This window comes from Neopsephotus bourkii, unplaced genomic scaffold, assembly GCF_033783945.1.
Source record: "Neopsephotus bourkii isolate Nb327-2 ecotype Australia unplaced genomic scaffold, CSIRO-AGI_Nbou_v1 NB_1080, whole genome shotgun sequence".
Lineage (NCBI taxonomy): Eukaryota > Metazoa > Chordata > Aves > Psittaciformes > Psittacidae > Neopsephotus > Neopsephotus bourkii.
The window spans coordinates 3,297,573-3,323,587 of NW_026901568.1; the positions used below are offsets into that span (position 1 = coordinate 3,297,573).

The 26,015-nt window shown below is 39.4% G+C and overlaps 1 protein-coding gene and 1 long non-coding RNA gene across 2 annotated transcripts in view; one reads left to right on the top strand and one right to left on the bottom strand.

The window, feature by feature from the left end:
• Window positions 1–19,619, top strand: part of LOC133216993 (contactin-6-like) — a 141,442-nt gene extending 121,823 nt beyond the window's left edge. Inside the window, 10 exon segments of the mRNA XM_061362123.1 lie at window positions 150–325; window positions 666–783; window positions 4,152–4,310; window positions 4,420–4,569; window positions 8,164–8,240; window positions 10,999–11,221; window positions 11,729–11,841; window positions 12,765–12,951; window positions 16,376–16,488; window positions 18,210–19,619. Coding sequence (XP_061218107.1) covers window positions 150–325; window positions 666–783; window positions 4,152–4,310; window positions 4,420–4,569; window positions 8,164–8,240; window positions 10,999–11,221; window positions 11,729–11,841; window positions 12,765–12,951; window positions 16,376–16,488; window positions 18,210–18,386 — 1,493 coding nt within the window. The 3' untranslated portion in view covers window positions 18,387–19,619.
• On the bottom strand, window positions 10,677–16,675 carry LOC133216994 (uncharacterized). Its single transcript, XR_009726781.1, has 3 exons — window positions 15,641–16,675; window positions 12,515–12,712; window positions 10,677–11,313 (listed from the first exon to the last, which is right to left on the bottom strand). It is a non-coding gene; the product is annotated as an uncharacterized LOC133216994 (long non-coding RNA).
• Window positions 19,620–26,015: the final 6,396 nt, after the last annotated feature.

Here is a 26,015-nt window from a genome sequence, read left to right on the forward strand (position 1 = left end):
GAAAGTGTTCTGAAATCATCACCGTATTAGAGATAATTTTGTTTAATATGGAACATTTTGGCCAATTTTAAATAATTTCACAAATGGTAGAAAACTCATTCAAGATCTACTATTTTCATATGCACTTGAATATTTTTTTTTCTCTACAGAAAGAACTGTAATCACTATTCCACCTTCTAATATGGATGTAACAGTTAGAGAAAGCATAGTCCTCACATGCCAGGTGTCTCATGACCCCTCTGTCGATGTGGTGTTCATATGGTCATTCAATGGCAGTAGAATTGATTTTAATAGACGAATACATCATTTTGAAAGAATTGGAGAAGTAGGTTTCTTAAACTCCTTAGTACTTAATGAAACTATTTGCCACAGTCTTTAGATGACACAAATATTTATCATAATTCTTCCATCACTATTTATATTCATGGTGAATCACTGCTTCTTTACAAGGGCTGCAGCTATTTATTTTTCTTTCTTAAATTTCATAAAGGCACTTGAGTTATTTGTGAAGCCATAATAAAAATGTCCACATGAAAGAAACTGATGATAGCTATGAATATTTTAATTTAAAAGCTGATTTCTTTATAAATATGGAGCAATTTATAAAAATGTCCAGTACGGAAACTGTATTGTGAGTGATTAGTTTACTTTCCTTGTATTTCCAGGAATCTGTGGGGGATCTGATAATAAGAAATATTCAGCTACATCATTCTGGGAAATATGTGTGCATGGTACAAACAACTTTAGACAGTCAATCTGCAATAGTAGATATAATTGTAAGAGGTATGTCTATTAAATCTAAACACGTATATCTTCTGGAGGAATTAGAAATTCTTATCATCAGCTGTTGTTTAAATGATTTCTAGGATATCAGTTCAACATTTCAAAAGTGAAATGCTATACGTCTTGTACTTTTGGCCCCAGAATTGAACTGAGACTGTAGCCAACATGATCCTAATGTGCAGCTAATCCAGCGGGATCTGTGCAATTCTTCCTTGGCATCTTCCAAAGGCAAACTTTTCTGGTCACACAGGTCAATATGGCAGGTGTCCTGGGTTTAGCAGTGGCAGTCATTTATCTCCTTCTTGGTAGCTGGTGCAGTGCTGTGTTTTGACTTTCGGCCTGGGAACAAAGTTGATAAAAATGATGTTTTGGTTTGGCCAAGGACTTTGTGAGCCTCATGCTCTGCCAGGGAGGAGGGAAGCCGGGAGGAAGCAGACAGGACACCTGACCCAAACTGACCAAAGAGGTATTCCATACCACAGCACGTCATGCTCAGGATGTAACTGGGAGTTACCTGGAAGGACAGGGGGTCGGCCGGGTCGGACTCATGGTTCGGCGGGTGGTATTGTACTCTTTTCCCTTGCTATTATCTCTTATCACTGTTGTTAGTGGTGGTAGCGGTGGTGATTTGTGTTGTACATTGGTTGCTAGACGGTTCTTATCTCAGCCTGTGGGAGTTGCATTCTTTTGATTCTCCTCCCCATCCCTCTGGGAGCGGGGAAGGGGGGGGGGGGGGGCAGCCCCGGGGGAAGGGGGTGGGGAACTAACGTGGGCCTCGATTGCTTCCAGCCTGGCACCACTCAGTGGGAGTGAGTGCACAAGCTGTTTGGTTTGTTTAAACCACGACAGTTCTTTTTGGCGCCCAACGTGGGGCACGAAGGGGTTGAGATAACGACAGATCTGACCGGATTAATAGTCACTCGTCACAATGCTGATTTATTGGCTCTCAGAGTTGTTCCTCTTGATCTCACAGCTTCAGAATGTTGTAACTTACTTAGAGCCGGTATTTGCTGTGTTAGTGTTTATCAAGTGTGGGGCTTGGGCTAAGGTTCTTGTCTCACTGTACTTTATGGCAATGACTTGTAATACGGGCGGGCTCCAGCAGCAGGGCGGGACGGACGTGGCCGTGGACTGGTCCCTGGCCATCCGGCTGCTCCTCACCGTCCTGGCCCTCGCCCTCGCCTCCGTCTGCGTGAGGCTCTGGGAAGCTGAGGGGGAGCGGCCCCGGGAGAGTGGCCCCGGGGACCAAGCAGCAGCGGGACCGGAGGCTGGCAGGGAGTGGCTGCCGGTGGAGGAGGTCGGGGCGGTCGAGGAGCGGGAGGAGGAGGCTGCCGCAGAGGAGCCGAGCCCCGCGGCCGAGCCCAGCCCCGCGACGGCCGAGAGCATTCCCCAGAAGCCGCCCGCCGAGCCCCAGGAGGATGCAGGAGACCCCGCAGCATTTCCCAGCAAGGCAGAGGAGGAAGAGCTGGACTCAGAAAAAGAGAAGCTGGTGGTGGGAGAGCCGGCAAGCACAGCAGCTACACCAGCCCCAGGGACAAGTACAACAGCATCGTTTGAGAGTTCTGAAGGTTTTGGATGGCCTTTGGGTATCCTTGGGACCTGCCTGCTGGTTGTGATGGGGATCAGCATGTTGGCACGCACAGAGTGTGTTTTGCCCACCGCCATTTTGTCTGATCTCAAAAGTTAAGCAGAGTCGGGTTTGGGTCTTGTCTGGGGTTAGACAACAATATGGGAGGACCAAGAGGTTTTCTCCAAGGCTGGAGAGTCATGAGTGGCAGGGCATGTGGGACAGTATGGGCAAGTATCTAGTCCACTGGGCCCCTCCAGTGCTTTGGAAGCATTGGAGATGGAAGGACAGTGAATTATTTTGAGCCTGGTGGGCCCATGACCCTTAAGGCCATCAGAGCAGAGATGCAACATAGAGATGGACTCATGATCGAGGGGTGGACTTAGCAATGGACACTATTGCCCAGGTTATTCACAAGTGTGAACACTGCACACAGTCTCTCCTGCTCTGAAAGACTGTTACAAGAGATGGAGCCTGGCATCATGGACCAGATGGACTCAGCAGCTTTATAGGGACTGGCCCATGCACTACGATGAGAGTGCACTTAGATAAGAGTGATGGTATATTGAAAATGTGGGATCTGAGCATGACGTGAATGGTATGGAATAAGGGGTGGATAATGTCCTGGGTTTAGCAGTAGCAGTCATTTTTTCTCTTTCTTGGTAGCTGGTGCAGTGCTGTGTTTTGACTTTCGGGCTGGGAACAAAGCTGATAAAAATGATGTTTTGGTTTGGCCAAGGACTTTGTGAGCCTCATGCTCTGCCAGGGAGGAGGGGAAGCCGGGAGGAAGCAGAGACAGGACACCTGACCCAAACTGACCAAAGAGGTATTCCATACCACAGCACGTCATGCTCAGGATGTAACTGGGAGTTACCTGGAAGGACAGGGGGTCGGCCGGCTCGGACTCGTGGTTCGACGGGTGGTATTGTACTCTTTTCCCTTGCTATTATCTCTTATCACTGTTGTTAGTGGTGGTAGCGGTGGTGATTTGTGTTGTACATTGGTTGCTAGACAGTTCTTATCTCAGCCCGTGGGAGTTGCATTCTTTTGATTCTCCTCCCCATCCCTCTGGGAGCTGGGAAGGGGAGGGGGGGAACTAACGTGGGCCTCGATTGCTTCCAGCCTGGCACCACTCACTGCGAGTGAGTGCACAAGCTATTTGGTTGTGTTAAACCACGACAGCAGGGCATAGGGAACTCCTCTACTTTCAGCAGACTGCTTTCTGTTGCTCCTTACTGATCAAGTCTGGGTCACTGTGCAGGCTCAAAAAAAAAACCAAACCCAAAACCAAAACCAAGAGGTTTGCTTCCTTTCCACTATTTGGAGATGATATGAAAAATTGTCTATGGCCAACTAACTAATCTTTTCACTGCCAGCAGCAAGAGAAATGCTGTGATGGAAGCAGATCCCCTGAATCCTAGCAGAAATCAGAAATCCACATAGTGTCCCACCTTGCATTCTTTATAAATCTCAGTCTTGATTAGATGCAACAGGAATTCTGAAAACATTGGATGGCTCAACAAAAGACACATTGGGTAACTTTCTTTGTCAAACAAAAAAAAAAGAAATCATTCCCTTGTTTGTAGTTTTCATATTAGTAACCTAAAGACATTAATTTTCCTGACTCAAAACCCCTCATTAATTAGAAAAATGTAACACAGGCATGAAGCCATCATTTAGAGATTGTGCTGCTGTTATGAAATTGCAGCTTCATTAATAGTTTCACTGACTTGAGAAAGTAAGAATTGCCCAACACAATCCAACCGCAAATCTCTTCATCTTAAAATGCTAATCGTATTAGGCCCCCCAGGTCCACCAGAAGATGTTAAAGTTGAACATATTTCTAGCACTACTGCTGTGTTATCCTGGAAGTCTGGAATAGATAATAATAGTCCAGTCCAGATCTACAGTGTTCAGACAAGGACTCCTTTCTCAGTTGGATGGCAGGTGGTTTCAACAGGTGAGCAATTTGAGAGTTGTTTTCTTTTTTATATATATAACATTAATTTCCATATACCATTAATTATTTAAAAAATACATTGTCACTGACATGTTTATTTTGCCTTTAGTTCCTGAAGTCATTAGCGGTAGGACTCACAAGGCAACAGTGGCTGAATTAAGCCGTTGGGTTGAATATGAGTTTTGTGTGGTTGCCAGCAACAGTGTTGGAATTGGGGAGCCAAGCAGACCATCAGCTCTACTGAAAACTAAAGCAGCAGGTACGTCCTCAGTTTCTGCCAGTTTTTTCCATGCAGACACATTGGCTCCTCCAGGGTGTGAGAATTTCACTGCAGCAGAGCCATTCACTTGTACAGGGTTACTTACATATCTGTCTGGCATTTTAGTCTGCGGCTGGTATGGCTTCATGACAGCAGACCTGCACTTCCAATGCAAAAGATGCTTGGACATGATTGAGGTACCACCCACTTTGCTCTCTGGTTTGAAGATCTTTTGGGATAAGAATAAAGGCTGGAGCTGTCCCGAGCTTCGTCCCTTCATTATGTCCCAAAATACATGTAATCCACATGCCTGAACACATTTTATTGCTTTTATACCCTGATAGGGCACTTATATAAAAATATTATAAAGCCAGCTCTCTGGTATATCTTAGCACAAGCATGTAAACTTTGCTGCAGAGGATGTTTGATACCTCAGCATGAGTAGGGACAGGATATTGGTTTTAACTGGAGGAAATAAATTACAGCATCCAAAGCCTACTGAAACTAATAGTTTCCACTGACTCCAGGGCAGGATCCTTACTATCTGTCTGTCTAACCTTTACACATCTATCTCTGGGACTTGGAACCTCATAGGAAGAAGGCTCATTCTTGGATGACCGACACTGTCAGTCCTTTGACCTACTCAGTTTGGTACAATTTATTTGAAATCTAAACCTTTGGTTTGTTTTATGTTTCTCCCAGCCCCCTGCTTATCAACTCTCTCCTACCTATAAAATCAGTACTTACAGGATGGAAAGCAGAAAAATGGAAGCAGCTTTTACAATCCACTTTCTCTTCTCTGTTTATCTCAATTGCCAAGCTCTGAAATTTGGCAAGCTGCATTTCAAGTCAGAACTCAAAATACAGTATGTACATTATACAGTACAAATACATATATCCTTAGAAAGGGGGATCCATTTGTTTCTCATAATGCCTACAATATTTGTCCCAAGGCAGAATTACTTCACAATGTATTAAATCAGTTGATTTAAGTTTAACAAGTTCTCTTTCCTGTTGTTGAAGCAAAAACTTATACTTAGTACTGATGCCAGAAAAAACTATTTGATTATTGGAACACCAATCTTAATAGATTTTTGTCAGTTTTCCAGGTGCAGAGAGTCATCAAATGAATCGTATCAACAGTCAGAACTGCCTGGCCAGTGTGGTAGTAAAGCAGATTGCAGGTCGCTCCCAAGGGAAGAGCTTGAGAGACTCTAGTATGGAAAGATGCACTGATCCTGCCTGGGGCTGGGTGTCTGTGGGATGCATGTCTGAGTGGTAAATTACTCCTTCCTCCCGGAGGAAAACACTAGGAAACATTCACATGCAAGGAAGGCTAAAGAAAAGCTGGAGACAGGAAGGGTCCAGATTTTCTAAATTTCCCACCGGAGTATCACAGATATATGTTCTCCTCTTCATGATTGATCATGAAGTCAAAATTATTCTTGAGAAGGTCCTTCTTGCTGTTGGCACCATAGGGCTTTGCAAAGTGATGTTCAAACCCACCTATATAGTCAGTAAAAGCTTTCATCTTTTAAGGTGGGGTGGTTTGGTTTGGTTTTGGTTTTATTAAAAATTATTATTAGAGGGATTCACAAAACTAGAGCTAGAAAGAGAAGGAAGCAATATAATTAGCATTATTTATCATAGCAATAGCACAAGTGTAGCACTGTCTGAAGCTTAACAGAAGGAATAGAAAGACTCCAGCTTTTAGTTGCTTAACCCCTTCACTGCTCTAAATCATTCTGTCTCAAAACATCGTTCTGCAGTGGCAGAAGAAGCAATTTATCTTTTCTTTGGTTGTTGTTTTAATCAGACTAGGGATCTGAAACCAGTGTGATAGTGTGGATAGCAAAAGTCTGGCCATGAAAGAGTGAATTTGAACTTTGCTGTTATAATAGCTATTTTGCCAGCTGAAATCTGAGCATTAGTAGATTTGTGGATGCAAATGAGACACCGTTCATTTCATTAGTGGAGCTGAGAATTAATTGAGCCTCTGTTAGTGCACTCAGCTGTAAACTTTCATCTGTTTCTCAACTATGACCCAGTTGAGGCTCTGCTGAGCAGTAGTACAGTTTTTTTCCCAATGCAAATGTAGTAAGTACGAAACACATTTAATACATGAACTAATTGAGCATCAGCTGGTTCATGAAACAGTGAAACACTAGATTGAAAGTCTGTTTTGGCATTTTTTTCCCCCCTTTAACACAGTTCTTTTCCATCTTAGATTTCTTATCTCTGATGTGTGTAAGAGACTGATTGTAAATGACAAAATGGAATACTTATGCAGAACTCTCAAAAATAGCCTAATCCGCTTGCACTTCCACTCACTTTTATGACTACACAACAAAATTATTGTGAAATTTCTACATTCTAGAGAGGATGGAATAAGATGACTTATATGTGTACCAGGATCTAGAAGTGGTAGTGAGTTGACATAAATTTCCATGAACTGAAAGGGCTATTGCCTTTATTGTCACTCCTGCAGCTGGCCTAACACTGGGTGGCTGAATGGGGAAGGACAGGAAGACGTTGTAAAACTTGTGAAATCTTTGAACAAGCTTGAGATGAAACCACCCTACCCATTTGTACCCTGTCTTCAGCCCTGTCTTGACACATCCAGTTTTCAGACAGTGAGAGCTGAATGAAGGGAACAACAAAGCAATCTTGAAATTTCTAAAAATAGTACCAAAGATTTGGAGATGGAATAGAGTATAAATGCCCTCTTATTGGTGGTTCCTGCTCAGTCAGTTCCAGAGTTGCCCTCTGTTTATACTTCCTCAGCGGCTAAAAAGGAACATATTATCCTTGCAAGTAGATCTACAGTGAACTTTACCATTAGAACAAGGCTGGTCTGCTAAATTCTATCCATTATATCACACTTTAGTTCCCCAAAATTGTCAATTATTTATAGGCTAATGGGGTGGGCATGTTTATGGAAATATAAAGCAACAGGAGAAAAATGCTGATAGTTTCTTTGCCTTGCCACCAAGAGTCATTTGAGTGACAAGGCCCCTTCAGCCTGGGACACTAGCATATTGCCTGACCTCAGCCTTGTACCCATTGTGCCATGGGGCAATGCTGGGGAATTCAAGCTCTAATTAATGAACTTCTGGACACTTACAGTCTTGGAGACGGAGAAAAGCAAATTGCAAGTTTTGAATTTCCTAGGAAAAGCATACAGCCAATTACAAAAAAAAAATAATATATTGTTCCAACATGTTTACTGAACAAATGCATAATTAGTAAATCAGTAGTGTTGCAGCTACAGTCTTAATAGAACATCATTTTGCCAATTAGTTGATGAGGCATAATAATGTCAAATACTTGATGCTAGTAGCTTTTTTAATTAATTTTTGAACCAGGGTACTCATGTATCACATACATCTGTGGCTTCAGCCTTATAAACTTGAAAATGTGTAAACATCATTTCAGTTCATTTAAAATGTACTGTTATACAGTATAGTACCTGTTCTATGTGTTGAAAGGCAGAATGGCTGCATGTAAGCTTGGAAAAGCTCTAAGCATCCAGTTGACAAGACCCATGGCAGTAGTTGTGGGTAGTTGCAAGAACCAATGTCTTTTCTTTTCCAGTTCCTGCTGTGGCACCAACAAATATCAGTGGAGGAGGAGGAAGCTGTTCTGAGATGGTGATCACATGGGAGGTAATTGTTAGCTCAATTAACCTAAGCCATCTAATGGGGAAGGGTCCATGGGTGAAATCACAGCCCTCCTGAAATCCAGAGGCTTTCAGTCATTGGCTTGGGCTGAGCCTGGATTTCATCCTGCATCTGGAGAGAAAACAGCCTGCAAGATATACAGCAAGTTTTCTGTGTTATAGCGAACAATTTATAAAAATAAACAGTTTAAGTGGCATGTTATAAAGATGTTTAGAAGTCTATATAACCCTCTTATCTTCATTGTACAGGAGGTGCTTAACACACTAATCTGCTTGGCCATTTTCTGCATTAACATTTTTCATACTTTTGTTTACATGTTTTCCATTCTGGAACGCTGTGCTGACAAGACATATCCTATTATGCGTAAAGGAGATGAGCCCTTTAATTCTCCAGCACTTCAGTGAGAGGAGAGAATATACATTTTTAGACCAGTTAATACCATACTATAAGTTGCAATAGGTGAGCACAGGTCATTTCAGAGAGCAGAAAGTAAGCATTGTAGGAAGGAGCTTCCCTTCACCAGCCAGGGATGGGGCAAGCACTTAGAACTTGAGACCTTCCAGTAGCCTCCCTGAAGGCATCCTGACGAAGGCAGGCAGCCTCTTGCAAAGCCCATGCAGGGATGGGGCAAGCACTTAGAACTTGAGACCCTATGGAAAAACTCCCCTAAACACATCTCCTCCCCTCTGTTTTTTTATTACCCCTGAAAAGTATACATGAAGTTAATGTGATTCACCTAATTAAATCTCTCCCTTGGGTCTGAGGGTATATAACTAAAGTAGGAGCTACTCCATGCCATTAGCAGCACTCAGACTGAAGGGCAGGGGCCAGGCAGCCTGGCCACATATCTCACTATCAGGTCTAACTGTCTCAGAGGATGCATAGATGCCCTCTCTTCAGTTCCTAATTTGGGACAGGGCATCCAAAACCATGGGGCTCCCTTTGTAAGTCATGGAAAACATTTCTTCATGAAAAAAAAGAAAAAAGAAAAAAGAAAAAAAAAAACTCAGCTTAAGTAAGAAAAGCAGTCTCTCTCCCTTGAATTCTTTATTTTCCCGAAGTAACAACCAAGCTTATGTATTGAAGGAAAGGAAAAGGAATTAAATTAAACTAAAAGTGATTGCTATTCATCAGCTGAGTGAGTTACTTGTGTTCCCCTGTATGCTAAAAACCTATGCCATTTAACTAGCCTTTTGGGGGAGGAAGGGAAGTGCCAGCAAAAAGCAGAATGAAAAAATCCCCACTAGATAAATACTATTGCAAATGCTTGCCACTCTCCATGCTCCAGAATGAAACTTCACTTTTACTGACCTAAGTTGTCCTCCATAGTATCTTTCACCCTTTTGTTTCATTTTCTCCTCTACTGATATACTCTTTGGGGGCAGAAGAACATGAAAATTGAAAACAACCTGAGACATTTCAATCAAATTACCCTGTTGGACTCCATAGTGTGTCATGAAAAATACACAGAAGGAATAGTAATTATGCCAAGCTAACAACACTGAACACGGCTCTCTATCTTTCTGTGATGAACTCACTAAACATCTTGATTAAATCTGATGTCACAGAAGCCTCAAAAACAAATTAAATGCTCTAGAAAGTAGCCTGAACTCTTATAAATCCCCAGTGAACCATCATACCTCAAGTTTAACTCTCTCAGTTGGAAAAGAGATAGAAGAGGGCATATTGGGGAATTAACGTTTGCGAAACAGCTAAGGAAAGACACTTTTGTTACTTACGGCAGGCCAGGCTTATTATTAGAAGGAACTTCTGAGGAAAATAATAAGTGCCCTGAAATCTTCTGATGTACTTCCTGATATTTTTCTTCTCCCATCATCTCACACCATCAGTGCTCCTCGCTCCCAGGAATGACTGCAGGAGAGGAGATTGGAGCCAGGAGGGATCACAGGGTCTGTGTTTCTGCCCCTGTGTTTTTCTCCCTCTTTCTGCACTGTTTTCCGTATCTGCTTTTCCATGAACCTCACTCTGATGCAAGGATCTGAAATAAATGAAATTTCCTTAATAAATGCTTCCTTCCTCCATGTACTACTGATCTTGTTTCATAAATGTTCCCTTGCTTTGAGAAGATAATAGAGAAATACTTTTATCCCATGAAAACAAAAAATTTCATGCTGGATACAGTGTTGATGTAATTGCCTGTTTAGTATGAGTCATTAATACATATCTTGACATAAGATTTTATTAATAGAAACATTAATTTTGCCACGTTGACTTGTGATAACAGTTCCATTCTAAACAAACTTAAATAAGAATATGTTCATGCACTTAAGATTAAAAAAAATATGTAAGTACTGCACTCATATGCAGGCAGTTCTACAGCTGACCACACTTGTGTGTATACATTTGCTCCCTTGCCAAATCTTATTTTTTCTTTAAGAATCATTTATTTAAAATTAGCATTCCTACACCCCTTGGGGAAAAAAAAGAAAAAAAGTCGGCTACAACCTGTACTGAGTAAAATGCTTTTAATTTTGAAAACTTCATGCCTGAAAGAGAATAACTTTAATGGAGCTGATCAGCTTTTTTGTTTCTAAATTGATTGCCTCAATAGATTTATTATTTTGATTTTTATTTCAATATTACATTGACTGATGGAGCAAACATTATTATCTTCTCTAAGGCACAGTCAACTAAATCAATACTGCTAAAATATAGTCAGGGAATGAAGATTCAGTTAAAACAGTGTATACTTGCAAATGCTCATTGACTGACTGCCTTGTCACTATAGCCAGTTTCAGATCTACACAATGGGGAAGATTTTGGCTACATCGTTATGTTTTGTCATCTTGGCTCAGCAACCTGGACAAAAGCAGTGGTGGCTTCAGCGGAAGCAAGAAAATATGTTTAAAAGAATTAAAGCATTAAACCTCTCTCTCCTTTTGAAGTGAAAGTTGGCGTCTACAACAATGAAGGCGAAGGGACTCTTACCTCCATTTGCTCAGGAGAAGATGGTAATGCTTGTTACTTTTATTAGTGGTGGTTGTGTAGCATTCAGCAGGTCCTAGGTGTGATCAGACAGGTCTTCACAGGGATATTAAGCAGCCTGCTCAAGCCATATGACAGAAGATGGAAAATGGATGTAAACAAAAAAGCAAGGCACAGGTTTTCAGAATTGCTTTATGTATATACCATGTTTCAACATTTTTGTCCCCAGAAAGCTCCCACTGAGTAAGCTGGGAAAATCAGGAGACATCCAAAAGTCTAGCCTTCAGAGGGTCTACTGAAGTGTAGCTGAGTAGTCTGAAAATATTTCCCAGCTTATGGGTAATGACCAATTTCGAAAACAGGTTTTGCTGATGTTCCATAATAAATGAGTGGTAAAGCTAGCAGTTCACACCAGGCTTCCTGAGCCTCAGAGAGCTGCTTCCCCCCAGAATCTCTTCCTTTTTTCTTGACTCTCCTACAGTTCCTGACATAACACAAATGTTCCACTAGCTGTGTTTTCTCTCATCACCCAGACACACAAATAGCACCAGTGGGGGTTTCTGCATTGAGTATTTCAGTGGCAGAGGTGGAGGTCTGGCAGCCCATTGCATGGAACAGGCACACAGGCAGGGTGCTGGGCTATGAGGTGAGCCAGTGCTGGTGTCTGACACCTTACAGATATCCCTTTCATGGCCGTATTTGCATCCTGGTACTTCCTCCCTTGCTTCCAAGTCAACAGACACTGGAGCTCTTCACATGGCTCTTATTGGCAACATTTCACCTTAGATATTCACAAACATTTGCAGACCAGGACTGCAGCTCTGGACTTTTTGTGATGTACAGTAAAACTTCAAGATTAATCGTGTGTGATGGCTACTAAAAAAGGACACTTGCTTGATTCCAGAGGTGCCTTCAGCAGACAAAGATGGAGCACATTTTTGTATTAATAACAAGGGTACTTCAAAGTAACCTCAGATGTAATTCCTGTGCACTTTAGTTACACAGTAGGGTTTTTTGTAGATAAGATAAACCAATAGTAAACCAAGTCAGAAATACTTCAAATTCTGTCCTATAATTATAAATGTATAAATGAAGGTAATAGGAGTCATGTACTATACACAAACTTTGTTAAATCAATTACTCATAGGTAAAAAGCACATCAGGTGTAAATAGCAGTCCCTGAATCAAAACCAGAGGCAGGACACAAAATAATTAAAAGATCTCTTAGATGACTGAGATTAATGTTTCTTTGTATCTTTTAAAATTTTCTTCAAATGCATTCAAACCATAAAACCAAATGAGCTTTTAAAATATCTCACCTTACCAAAGGTTTCTTTTTAGATATCTATAAAGTTAAGGATTTCATTTATTTCCTTAATTGGTATTCAGTCTCTGAAATTTTATTTCTTCCCTATAAATATTCGCACTTGGTTTTATTTCCTGCTAGATTTGAACATTAAAAAAATCCTGAATTCCTTGAAATCTTCATTGCCAGCATGTCTGCTTCCCAGCCAAATCTGTAATTGATGGAAAGCAATGAATTGCCTGTACTTTGTTCTTGCCTTTCAGGTTTTATATTGGACTGATGATCCCAAGGAAAGCAAAGCTGGTAAAGTCAGAGTCAGGGGGAATGTAACAGCCAAAAATATCACAGAACTAAAAGCTAACACAGTCTATTTTGCAACGGTTTGAGCTTACAACACTGCAGGGACTGGGCCCTCTAGCACCCGGGTAAATGTCACCACTAAAAAGTCACGTGAGTATTCAATTTAGTACAATAAATGTTGCCAAATCCCCAATGTGATAGTGACATTTCAGCTTACCATGACCCATCTCTGCTAAATGTTGCAATATCAAAGAAAATTGTATCCCAAATCTCTTCATAAAATTAAGCAACAAAATCTGTGACTAAGAAACTTCTCTAAGTCTTACCTGATAATACTTTTGTGGTCACTGTCAAGTTTACTCAGACTCTGGTACTTAAGACATTAATAAATATTTAGCTTCAGGTCTGTCTCAGTGGAAGCTAAAATTCTCATCAACTTAAAGCAGGTTATTTCATTTACCTTATTCTATACGCTAAAATAATTCAGTACACCTATGAAATTAGGTAACACCAGTGTCTGTGTTCATACAATATAGCAACCATTAGGAAGGATTTCCTTTTGCACTGCAACAGCATGTCACTTGATTTCAGGAAATTTCAAAAGATATGTAAAATCAATAAAAGAAAGATGTTCCGTGGGTCAAACAACAGATTTGGCTATTGGGAATATGGGTTTCTTTCTTTAAAGAAAACGGCTGAATGGTCCAAATAAAGTGCTTTTTTGAGAGCTTTAGACTGTGAAATACAAAGGGGGGTGGGGGTATTTGTATATATAGGGGGTATACATATGTATGGATACATATGGATACATGTCTGGAACTGTGGAAGCAAAGACATCATATGATATTCTGTTTGTGAGAAGCACTTTCAAGGAAGCACTGAGCACCACCCTGCAGGATTGCACCTATGAAGTAAATGTTCACCAAGAGCAAAATAATCATAAAGCAGTAAATCTTGGTAATCTGCTATGTACCACAGTCCCCCAGACTCATTGCTGTTTAAGCACTCCATTGTTTTTATACTTTCCTTGGACTATAGTTCCCCAGTATATAGTTGATCAGAGCTTTTGCAGAAAAGATACAAAAGGGGAAATATTTCTCCTGCTTTCACCAATTTTCTTCTTGTCTATGTGCTGTTCCATGCTATTTCTCAAAGTGCAAGACAGAAACCAACTTATAAAATAAGCTGCTAATTAAAGTTACTATTTAGTGTAAATAACATCAACCAAAATAAAGCCAGAGAAGGTATTTCTTAAAGATTCAAAGAGGACTTTTCTCACAGGCAATTTCTTAATGGAAAATGGACTTATCTCTGTAAATTATTCTCTAAATTCCTATGTGCATATGTATGAAAGACAAGTTAAAGACATGGTAGTCAAAAGACGAGCTGTATAAGGAATAAATTTGCTTTTGTTTTACATTGACTTCATCTTCTGTCAAATTCAGGATTGTGCTAATGGGTCACTTAAAAATTAAAGTCAAAACAACCCTTTTAATATTTAAAAACATATATTAAATTTTTAAGCTAGCCTCTGAAAAATGCAAGCACTTTCAATATCAGCAGAGATAATATGTCAAGAGAATATAAACAATGTGCATCTACAGATGGAGCTTTAGCTTCAGTGTAATAGCTCTGTCTTCCTACTCATTGTCCAGGATTCCTGCAGTGTTCTGTGCATGCCATTATTGTAGAGACTAAGCAGAAGTAAAATGGTCCTACTGCCAAATAGGTGTAATTCTGATTGAAACATACTTATCTGAGATCAATTTAAGGTCTAAGTTCATATCCTCATTTAAGTTTAAACTACTCAGGAAAGGTGAAATTATGTCCTCCTTCCATGAACGTATTGCTCCATCAGGAGCTGCTGTGAAGCTCAGCTCTTCTGCTTCTTTACTTAGATGATGGATTTCAGCAATTGCTTTGCTTTTGCTTTTTACTTAAAAATATATTTATCAACATATATAGATATTAGAAATATTTTGCAAGGATAAAGCTCAATTCAGTGCAGCAACAAAGATAAGTGTTACCTAAAACACAAGAGTAACGTAATTAACAAACTGAAGCATATACTTGGGATTTCTATTATTCTTGACAGTGTTCATTACAAGAAATTAGTTGAGAAAATTATCTAATGTTAGATCTGAAGAACTCTTTGCAGTGGTTTTGCATGCAGATATTGCTACGGATTTAGGGAAATGCTACATTACCTTCTATTCTGGTCCCTGGCTGTATAGCAAAACCAATTAATTTGTCTTGAAACTCATCTGATGGTAGTTTTTCAGCCAAAGACTATGAACTGAGATGGTTTTGATTGCTATGCTAAAAAGCTTTGAATAGGGCAGTACTCACCTCTTTTTGAGTGCTTCCAAGACTTTTCAGGGTACACAGTCAATTTGACATCCATTGCCTGTTGTGAAGTTTTTTGTTACCAAATTCCTTATACAAAATATTTGCTGAAAGCAACAAAGAGGTTTCAAACAACATTTAAGTTAATTTACAGTTTAATTAAGTATAAATATCTTCAAAAAGAAAATTAATCTCTTTTCAGCAGTGACAGTATGGCACATGGGAGGACATCTGCTTGTATTCACCTGGGTAGTCCACTAACTTCCCTACTGGTGGGATGGATTAAACTTCTCCACAGTCAAGAAGCAGACAGATATGAAACAATAGGCACTATCAATTTATTCTGTCTCCATGGGAAATTAAAGAAATTGTGGAGTATTACCAAATCAACAGTATCTCCCAAGTTACATTTATCATCAGTTTATAGGAACTGTAAGGAGAAAACAAGGATCCTGGAAGTTAAGCATTTTAAAGTCAAATCTGGGATATTTACAATGTGTTCCTCCAAGTCTCTCTCTTTTTTCTAAATTCTGTTCAAGTCCTTATTTCTTTTAACATCCCCAGTGCTGTCCTCCCAGGCAGGGTCTAGGAGGATGCATGATGGAGAAGGAGATAATGTGTTGTTCTAAATCTAAGATACAGTTCAAAGGCACAGTTTCAGCTTCACATGTTCACACAGGATTCGATTTCAGTCACTTGTAGGCAAATTTTCAAAGTCCTGGCACTTAGTCATAAAAAGTCTTTGAAACGCTACTCTCAGCCTATTGTGCTGAGAATTTATAAAATCTACAATGTTTCATGATGGATCACATGGAGACTTTAATGTGTAGCTCTTTGTAACCTGTCCTCATGGCTGATGAAAATCTTATCTTTTGTATTTTGCTCTTAGTTTTCCCTTTTTTTGAAATCCATATAGCAAAACATTCTCTAGTGCACTAAAATACAGATAGGAAGACAGTACACAAAATCCATCAAATATAACTTGAGCTGTCAGCCACTGTCAGGATTTTCCTAATTTTGAAAATGAACTCTCACAGTAAGTGGTTTTGTGCTATGAATAGAACTTTATTCTGACTAATGTGGGAGCAATGATGGACTGGAAATAATTTTTTACTCTTAGATTTGAATCAGCCATGCATTTGCTGCTTCTGTGTCAGCAGCTCATTCAATTACATGATGTAAATTAATATTCAGTTGTATCTTCTGATTATCATCATCTTTTTTAAAGCACCACGTCAACCTCCGGCAAACATTGCCTGGAAACTGACAAATTCCAAAATCTGTTTGAACTGGGAACATGTAAAAACAATGGAGAACGAATCAGAGGTGCTAGGCTACAAAGTAAGTAATTTCTTTATCTCATTCATCAGACATGGTTTCTATAATAGAGGTACAAACAGTCACTTGTTGAAAGGTGACTGTATATTACCTGGAAAACAGTGGCTCTCATGGATATACTCTAAAGGTTTGCTGAAATTTACAAAACTGGAAGAATGGCTCTGTTTGATCAGAGTAAGACCCATCTATCCTGACAGGATGTTTCTCTCCCTATCACTAGATCTCTCTTGTCCCTTTTTCCCTTATAATCTCACTCATCTAAGATTCTTGCATTCACATCTTTTAGGGGAAGGAGATTCACACATATATAAGGAGTAGGGCACAGTCTCTTAATCATTAAAGACAGGAATAGGACACATTTAAAAGTCCCCACTCTCTGGAAATTCACAAATGTACCTTTGAAAATGAGAAGGAAGGTATGCAAAGTTCAACATGAATGAAGTAAAAGCACTCCCACAAATCTATTTTTAAAGGGGAAAAAAAAAAGTTCAAAATTTGTTTGCAATGGCTCTAACCCCAAAAGACTTGTGCCAAGACTTTTTTACTCCTGAAGGACTATACAAATGGAGGTGGAGAGTGCTTAGAGGAGGAAAGGTCCTCAAGATCGAAATCCTCATGTTGCTAGGGATTTTTAGTGTCTGCACAGAGTTATTTATATCAAGGGTGGAAAAGGACACAAAGCCTTCCAGCTTGCAATCTTTCTTGCATATTCTTTTGCACTCAAGTGAATGTGTCTGAGTAGCTCCACACACTGGGAAGAAAGTTAAGACTAGACAATTAAGCTTTTTTTCTTTGTGTCTAAACTACCTGCTTCTAGGCTACACTTACTTAAAACATTCTGGTGTGGAAAGAGTTCTTATGTACTTGCTATGGCATTTACTGTATGATCCTTGTTTCTCCTTCTGCTTTGCTCATCAGTTGCTCTTCTTAGCATAAATACGTCAAAAGATTGTCAAAGGAAAGCAGCCAAACACTGTCATTGATGTACTAGAAAGAAAAGGTTTCTTCGAGGCAAAAAGCTGTTCATAGTCTGTAGGATCCCTGTCTAGACAGCCCAAGCTGCTCTGCTGCTCTGCACCTTGGTCCAGTGATTCATTAGCAAAAAGACCTATGTGCAAGCAGGCTCTGGATCCATTATGTTTAGTTGTAGAAATGTGCTTCCTAGATGCTAGTAGCCAGATTTCTGTCCTTTCCTGAAACTTTAAAAAACACACTGCTATGCAACATCCCAGGTTTTCATTAACTGGTGGTAATTTTACACAGAAATCAGTGTCTGTTTGACTACAAATGCTCACTACAACCAGGGAAAATTAAAAACAAACAAACAAAAAACAACAGAAAAACAAAAACCAAACTGAAACCACTAAACCCTTAGTTCCTAAGGCATCTGATGAGTTCTGGGTATAAAAATTCTTACCGGTTAAAATCTTGTTTAAAGGTGCACTTTTATAGAACAGTATAAATGTTTTGGATAGGGATTCATAATTTTATTCTAGCAGATAAAGGATCTCCCAAAAGTTGGAGTAAATGTCCACTGTGATCTCCATCACAAAAGTCTGCAGAATATATTTCTATGTTTTCAATTAATTTTAATCCTCTGCAGGATGCCGATAGTGCTCTGGAAAGTTTAGGACATGACAAAAGGTACTCTTAACTTTCCAAAAATCCATAAAAACCTAAAAATATACTAAATAACTCCTGCTTTCTAATCCTTTTTAACTTAGATTTTGTATAGACAAAACAGACATAGCAAAACGCATATACTGGAGACAAACAACACTTCAGATGAACTTCTGGTACCATTTGAAGAAGATTATCTCATAGAAATAAGAATAGTCAGTGACAGTGGGGATGGCAGCAGCAGTGAAGAATCTAGGATTCCAAAAATATCAAGTACGTGAGATGGCTTTTTCCCTCCTCTGACTGTTATTGTGCAATAAGAAATCTATGTTCCTCTAAATACAATAGATTAACAGATTTTCCATTACCATAGCTGGCCTCCTTTTTGTTGCATTGTGATGCTGGGCACATCAGCATTAGTTAATCTCTGGTACTCTCAGATTCATTAGCAGAGAAATTTAGCACAACACCTAGATGTGACCGTAGTTTTAGTGTAGTGGCCTGTAACACTCAGGGCAGAACAGAGAAATAAACTTTCTTGATAAAGTTGCAGCTCTCATATATAATGCAGCTCTTAATCTGATCCGGAGCTGCTGAAGCTCCTGAGACAGAGAACCTTAGCCCTGCTCCATGCTGGGGTGGGTATCCCAGGGCCCAGCCCCTGTTCTCATAAGTACCTTATTTTCCTGCAAAACACGGCACAGTTTTGCAACAAACTAGCCAAAGCCCCCCTAAAAGCAATATTCCAGGGAGGGTAGGAAGGTGATTCAAAACCAGATTCCATAGAACTGCTGCTACAACTTAAAAGATAAACAGAAGAAATGTTTGCGGATAATGTTTCATTTTGGAAATAGAACTAAGATTACTATTATGCTAGAATGCATAAAACACCTTTATTTGCGATAAATTTACTTTTGTCAGAAAATTTTGTGTGCTTATATTTTTTCAGGTTTAATCTCTGAAGCAATAAAATTGTCCCACAGGGTAAACCATATATTGACATCTGGGATCCTGCTACTGAGTTCTATTCTCATATAGTCGTTTCCTTGATGATTAAAAAAATGCTCAGCCATGGACTTTTAAAAATAAACCATGTGTAGATTTTATCTTAATACTTAACTGTGACCAACATTCCTGATAAACAGTGGGGATGGTGGAGGGAGAAAGAAGTGGTCTATTATTAAGAAAACATTAGGTATCAATATTACATTAATTTTTAAAAATAAGCTTTGAAATTAATGGATAAATATATATGCATTAATTTAATGGAGTGACGCCAAAAGTAACTTAGGATTGTAAGAACAGTGATCTCAAATATTTTACAAGCAGTATTTCTAATTGAAACTCCAGTATAATGATATGTCAAACATGAAAGACGTCTGCCAAGCTGTTGTAACTGAGAAAAGGTTTGCAATTGCTTGTGATGTGAATATTATTTATCTCACTTTCTTCAATGTAACCTGTAAAAAGAAACAAAACAAAACACTTCCAATTAAATGTAAACCCTTTGTTTACTTTTTGCACTTGTTTTATTACAGAGAGTGTCATACAATGTATTATATAAAATGTACTGTACTATTTTCTTCAGAAAATGAAAACTTAAATAAAAGAAATTATATGTACTAGCCCAAAGCCCTGTGAATTCCATAGAAGGACTTTCAACGGCATCAGCAAGCCTTGAGCAAGGTCTAAATGAGACCATACCTTTTAATATGAGATACCTTACATATTCTCAAATATAATTTAAAGGTTTTTTTCATACAAAGACTATTCTGACCAACAAAACTAGCAGAGATGCCTTTTTTGAACGGAGATTGAAATATACCTGTCTTCAAGGAGGTTAAGTTGCTTGCTCACATAATACTGTTGAGTTTGTAGATTCATCTTTGGGCTGGGTGTGAAGCTAAATGAAAACATTGATTTTCATCCTTGATATATAAATAAAAGCATAAAATTAAGCATTTCAGTCTATTGAGTTACTATAATGACAAATTAAACATCAGAGTGAGCACAGCTTTCAAGTCAGTAGATTCAGCTCAAAATATGAAGTCACACTCGTGTCAGCTTTAACATCTGATAAAAGGCACTTTTTTGTCTCCTATCCGTCTTCCTTCTCACTTTACTCTGAAGTATATTTTCTTTTCACCACTGTCAAATATGTGTCGTTTCATCTTTGTAACCATTTATAACTACAAGTGAATCAAATATCCCCCAATATTTTTTAAAAGAAAAATGTTCAAATGGGGATGCTGGTATCTAAGCACATGAATGAGCAAAAGGCTAGAGGTTCATCTGTGCACGATAATCCTTCAAACAGCATCTTATCCATTCTTATCCATGGATGTAAGAGGCCAAATTGGCAGCAAGCGACTCTAAAATCTGAATTCATATAGAAAGCTACCAAAACTTTTGTAACTAAGATTATTCCCAGAGCCCATGAGCTGGACTTCAAGGACAACTCCACACATACTGATGTGTGACAAAATAATAACCACATTGCAAAATCACATGCTACAGAACAAAGTCCAATTTTGATCTAGACTCTACAGGATGAAAACATCGTTAAGTGCCTAGGACAAGGTGTTTCACTTGGAGTTGCACTCACCATTAAACATTTGCATCCTGTGGTGACACTATCGAAGCCAAAAAAAGCATGTTTCACGTTCTCATGCCTGGGCAGCTGCAGCCTCACTGAAACTTGTGTTTTTTTCTTTACTGTGGATAAGGAAATATGACTTGTACCTGGTGATGCTTAACAATCCCCATATCAAATTCAATAAAGCTTTTCATGGAATTGACTGTTATTTGGTGGAGCTCTTCCTATCCGTCCTGTTTTGGCTGGGATAGGGTTAATTTTCTTCCCAGTAGCTGGTGCAGTGCTGTGTTTTGGCTTTAGTCTGAGAACAGTGCTGATAACACAACAATGTTTAAGTTGTTCCTAAGTAGCGCCTACCCTGATCAAGGACTTCTCGGTTCTCATGCTCTGTCAGGGAGAAGAGTGTCCTTTCCCAGCAGGTCTCCAGTAGGAACTGGAACTGCCCTCTGCCTTGGTTGCAGACCATCTTGCAGCCATTAAGGAATGTGTACCTTTTTTTTTTTCTTCAGTGGATGATTTTTGATCAGCTCATTGCATTTAATGAAGACCAAAAATTCTTTTATTTCATGACATAAATGCAATCCTTCTGCTAAGGTTAAACAAAACATGGCTTTTTATTCAAGCAAAGAGAGATTTTCTGCAGAGCAGTTATATACAACTGAATAGAAGGCCTGATAGACACTTAATTGCAGGGAGGGTATAGAAATACAAAGCCACTTTTAGAAGCCTGTCATCTGGGATTGCTACAAAGATGCTAATCACAGGAATTGTAAGGAAGAGGTTTAACATAGATTTCAAAAGAAGAGATGAATATAGAAAGAAGTGGATATGGTATTAAAAACCTTGATAATACCCTAATGAAGTAAAAACATTCTTCTTTGCAGGCAAGGTAAACAATCAATCACTTTTTCAGATGTGTTTTCATTTCTGCATACATTATTACATAGTATCACAGTATGTTAGAGATTGGAAGGGACCTCAAAAGATCATCTAGTCCAATCCCCCTGCCGGAGCAGGAACACCTAGATAAGGTTACACAGGAACGTGTCCAGGCGGGTCTTGAATGACTCCAGAGAAAGAGACTCCACAACCCCCCTGGGCAGCCTGTTCCAGTGTTCCGTCACCCTCACTGAGAAGAAGTTTCTTCTCAAGTTTAAGTGGAACCTCTGTTCCAGTTTGTACCCATTTCCCCTTGTCCTATCATTTGCCACTGAGAAGAGCCTGGCTCCATCCTCGTGACACTCCCTCTTTATATATGTATTATATATTTATATATTATATATTATATAATCATATATTAAATATTAATAATATATTAATTATAGTAATTATATATAAATATATTATATTAATTATATATTATTATATTTATATATTTATTATTGATGTTCTTCGCAAGGTACTTTTCTCACTGTAGAGGATGCTTTTCCAAATTGGGCTCTTAATGTCTCCAGTGCTTAACCTCACAATTTCTACATTAGTCCTGTTTTGAAATTCCCATGGGAGTAACCCTTTTAAAAGTAAGGAACAACCTAGGAGGACAACTAACCTGGATACATCTACTCCCTTGCTGACCTCCCTCAAGTGGGTTGCCAAGTGACTATTATGCCTTCGGAGCAGAACTTCTAAGCAGTCTCAAGAAGATTACCTTTAAATATAGATGTCATAATAGCTCCCCCATCCTCCCTAAATCAGCATAGCCCTCTAACTTCTGCAGGTTCATTTTCTTCTTTTTGGGTCCCCAATACTTTATTGGTGTTTCCCCAAGATGAGCTGATGCCTGAGCTGCTCAAAGGAGTGAAAGTTCAGATCTCCTTTTTACATGAAAGTGTTATTAAAGCACCTGATGCTGAAACAGAAAGAGTTCGGATGGATGGCAGCTTTCATTGCAAGAAAAAAAATGTCAAAAAATAGTTTTGTCACTCATGGTTGCAGAAAAAACTTTGAAAATAGGAACACTGCAAATCCCCTAAAAACAGAAGTCAAAATGAAAACTATGGAAAAAGTAAAACTAAAAACAGTGCAATGCTCCTGATTTTTTGCAACTAGGAAGCTGAATTGAAAACCTCACTTAAAGGTGTCCAATGCAGGGAACCTTGGGCCCAGTCCTAACAGATTTTAGAGGCATGAGATCGAATCACAGCCCAGCCTATGTTTTCAAAGAGCTGGAAGAATAATACCTATTTTATTTTGATAACCTAAGAAAGTACCAAAAAATGAAAAAGTCACAGTCAGAGATTTTCAGTTTAAATTTAACACATCAACAAAATATTTCTCCATGAAAAAAAGCAATTTTGGGCCTATCCAAATGTTTCAGTTCACTTTAAACACAATGTTTCTTTGTGATTTAAGAGCATTTAGACTTTATTTAATGTCTTCTCTCTTCTTTATAGGGCAATTTTTGAATACAAATGCCAAGAAACTAAATAAAATAGCCCATGTGTTCTATTGCACCAGCCCTTAAATCAACATTATCCTGAAGTGCAGAAACACTTTGTGTTTCTGCAGGTCGTTGGATTGCAGCCCTGGTGACGACTTGACACAGAACTCTAAGTCACACTTACATATAAATATGTTGTAAAAGCAGAAAAAGATTTTATTAATATCTGACTGTACTGCATTCACAGGGAATTTTCCCCAGTGACTTTCAGAGCCTGTGTGGAAGAGATAATTACTCTGCTAAGAGAGGTTTTAGGATGCACTGGACTGCCATGATCAGTGACTGCCTCCCACTCTCCACACCTCCACTGATTTTTTTTTCTTTTCAGGGAGTACATGTTCAACTCTTTGCCTTTGCCTTTTCCTGGGCAAAAACTAGGGTAGAAACTTGTCCTGCTCTGAATAAACCAATGACTTTGGTCCCCTCTGGCACTGGTATTTCCAAGGCACTGTCACTCCTAATTTCCCTCAAAGTTGCTGCATCTTGGTCCACCTGAATATTAGGTTTCAAGTGCTATGTAGATGCAGCCACAATATTGCCTTTGGGTGAACGTGGATTGAGGTATGGTAATACTAACAGCAGACTATTGAACTATTGCTACAAGGATGATGAGCTTTTCAAAGCATAGGGAGTGCAGGAGCACATATCGCCTCACAGTCTGTGCATTATTTATGCCAAGGAGTGGTCCAGCCTAACTCAAGAGATCATGTCTATATGCTGCCTTCTGCTACTGAGTGTGAATTAGCAGAGGGCTGCCACTTACATGATTGTTATGGACTGAAAGTGTAAAAGAATGGTAAATGGTACATTCAGAATCATCTGCCTGTGCAAAAAAATTAAATAAGGTTTGCAGAGATTTCATATATAATGTCCCTGGTCATCTGGCCATCTTGAGTGTAAGGATTTGGCATTTCTCTTGCTCTGACCATTATCTAATCCAAAAACCGGGGGGGGGCATTGAAGGAGGATAAGAGCTATTAAAATAGCTTGTATACATTTCTTCTTGGAGAAATTTACCATGTAGAAAAGGTCAGCTGGGCATTTTGACAGCATGGTACAATAAAGGCCTCTAAATGGCTTCAATCATTCAGGGTTTTTTTAATGTGAACCTCTTTTTATCAGTTGCTAGCACTTAGTACTTGAAAACATGTCTGATGTAGCAATTAAAATGTCATATTAATAGTACTGTTATGTATTTCTTTTCTTAACCTATTCTTTATACACCAATATATTTCAGTACTGAAAAGAGGCTACAAATATTTTCCATCCTGACAGAATGAACTGGAAAAATTTTGAAACACAAAAGGATACAAGAAGACCCCTTACAATATGCAAGTTTTTCACAAGGTAAGTTTAAGTCTCTAGAATATTTCACAAAGGGCATGGGAGAAGGGTCAGTTTAGTTAAGGGCCTGGCTTGGACACTGCTGTGCATGGCTGTGGTTCCTGGGCTGCCACAAATAGGTCATACGACCCTAACCTGCTCAGTGTAGCTCTGTTAATTATTATGCCAAAGCCGGCAATCTCTCTTTAGCCCATACCCACCACCAGTGCATATCCCTATCGCATTCCTACTAATGCTATGAACAACTTCATGGCTATCAATCATCGCCTCCTAGCAACTTCTTTTTCCATTACACATTCAGACCCATAGTGAAAAGCCCAACAAAAATATTCACAAATTATATTCCTGTTTGACTCCTGCTTGTTTGCCAGCCATGCAAGGAACACAATGCAGCTGGAGTAGAGGGACAGGCTGCTGGAAGCCATGCTGCTGCCATGAGCCCAGTCTCCTTAGGCATAACCTTTTGTTTTTCCTTACAAGCAATGTGTCTGTGGGCTCTGCCAGAGGTCTTGAATGGGACTGCTGTGGCAACAGGTAAAATAAAGAGATGCTTAGGTTCAGGGTTCTGTAAAAAAATTGAGGTTGCTTAAAGGAAAAAAACCTACAGCTGTTGGGGCTGTAAAATAACCAGATTGCAGCTCAGCCTTCGCTTCCTATTAAGCCTGGCCTGTCCTCTTGAGGTACTGCACAGTGCCAGAAATCCCCTGTTGCTGGCAGATTTCAGTTGAGGGATATTTTCTGGGGCCCTCATTGAAGTGGACTTTGTGTGTGAGCACTGCTAGCATGATTTAATTACATTATTTGGCAGCCCTGCTATCCCAGAGATTTTAAAGAGAAGCCACAAATCTTTCAAGTGTCCCACTGCCCTTAGTAGATTTAAAGCCTATGCAGTTTGAGTGGGTTTAGAATTTATTTGAAAGCCTTCTTACACTGGTACAATTTATCCACAGAGATCAGCAGTTTACATCGTATTGATTAATGCGGTTATTGATTTATTCTGCAATTGTACTGGCTGGGTATATACAGTAGTGGAAAGTGCTATTTTCCAGGAGTGATTGACTTCTTTCTTTATTGACTAAAATGAGCTGATAAAAATCATCCACTGGCTGAGCTAGAAGTACTTTTTTTGTATTCCTGCTTTTAGCAGAGAAAAGTAGGAGACAAACTCTGATGCAGTGCAGAGGAAAGAAGTTACAAGGCTGAAACTCTGATATTTCCCTGGCTGGGCTAAATTCAGCCCATGATCTTAGTGAAGTATCAAGCTGGAAAGTTTGGATGGTAAAAAGACAGGGAGCCATTTGAATTTTGAAGAACATTAAATTGCTGGTTCATTCTGCTAACTTCAACTGGTGAACAGATTTTTCAGAGCTTGTTGCTGTTTGTAATGCCTATATTTGTGTCCACTTCATCCAGCAAAAGACTGGGAGCTTCGGGTGGGCTTCTGTCGGGGAAGGACTCAAGGCATCCGAAGGTATCCCCAAAGGATTAAATGCCATTGTTTTTCCTGCTGTATTAGGAAATGCACTATAT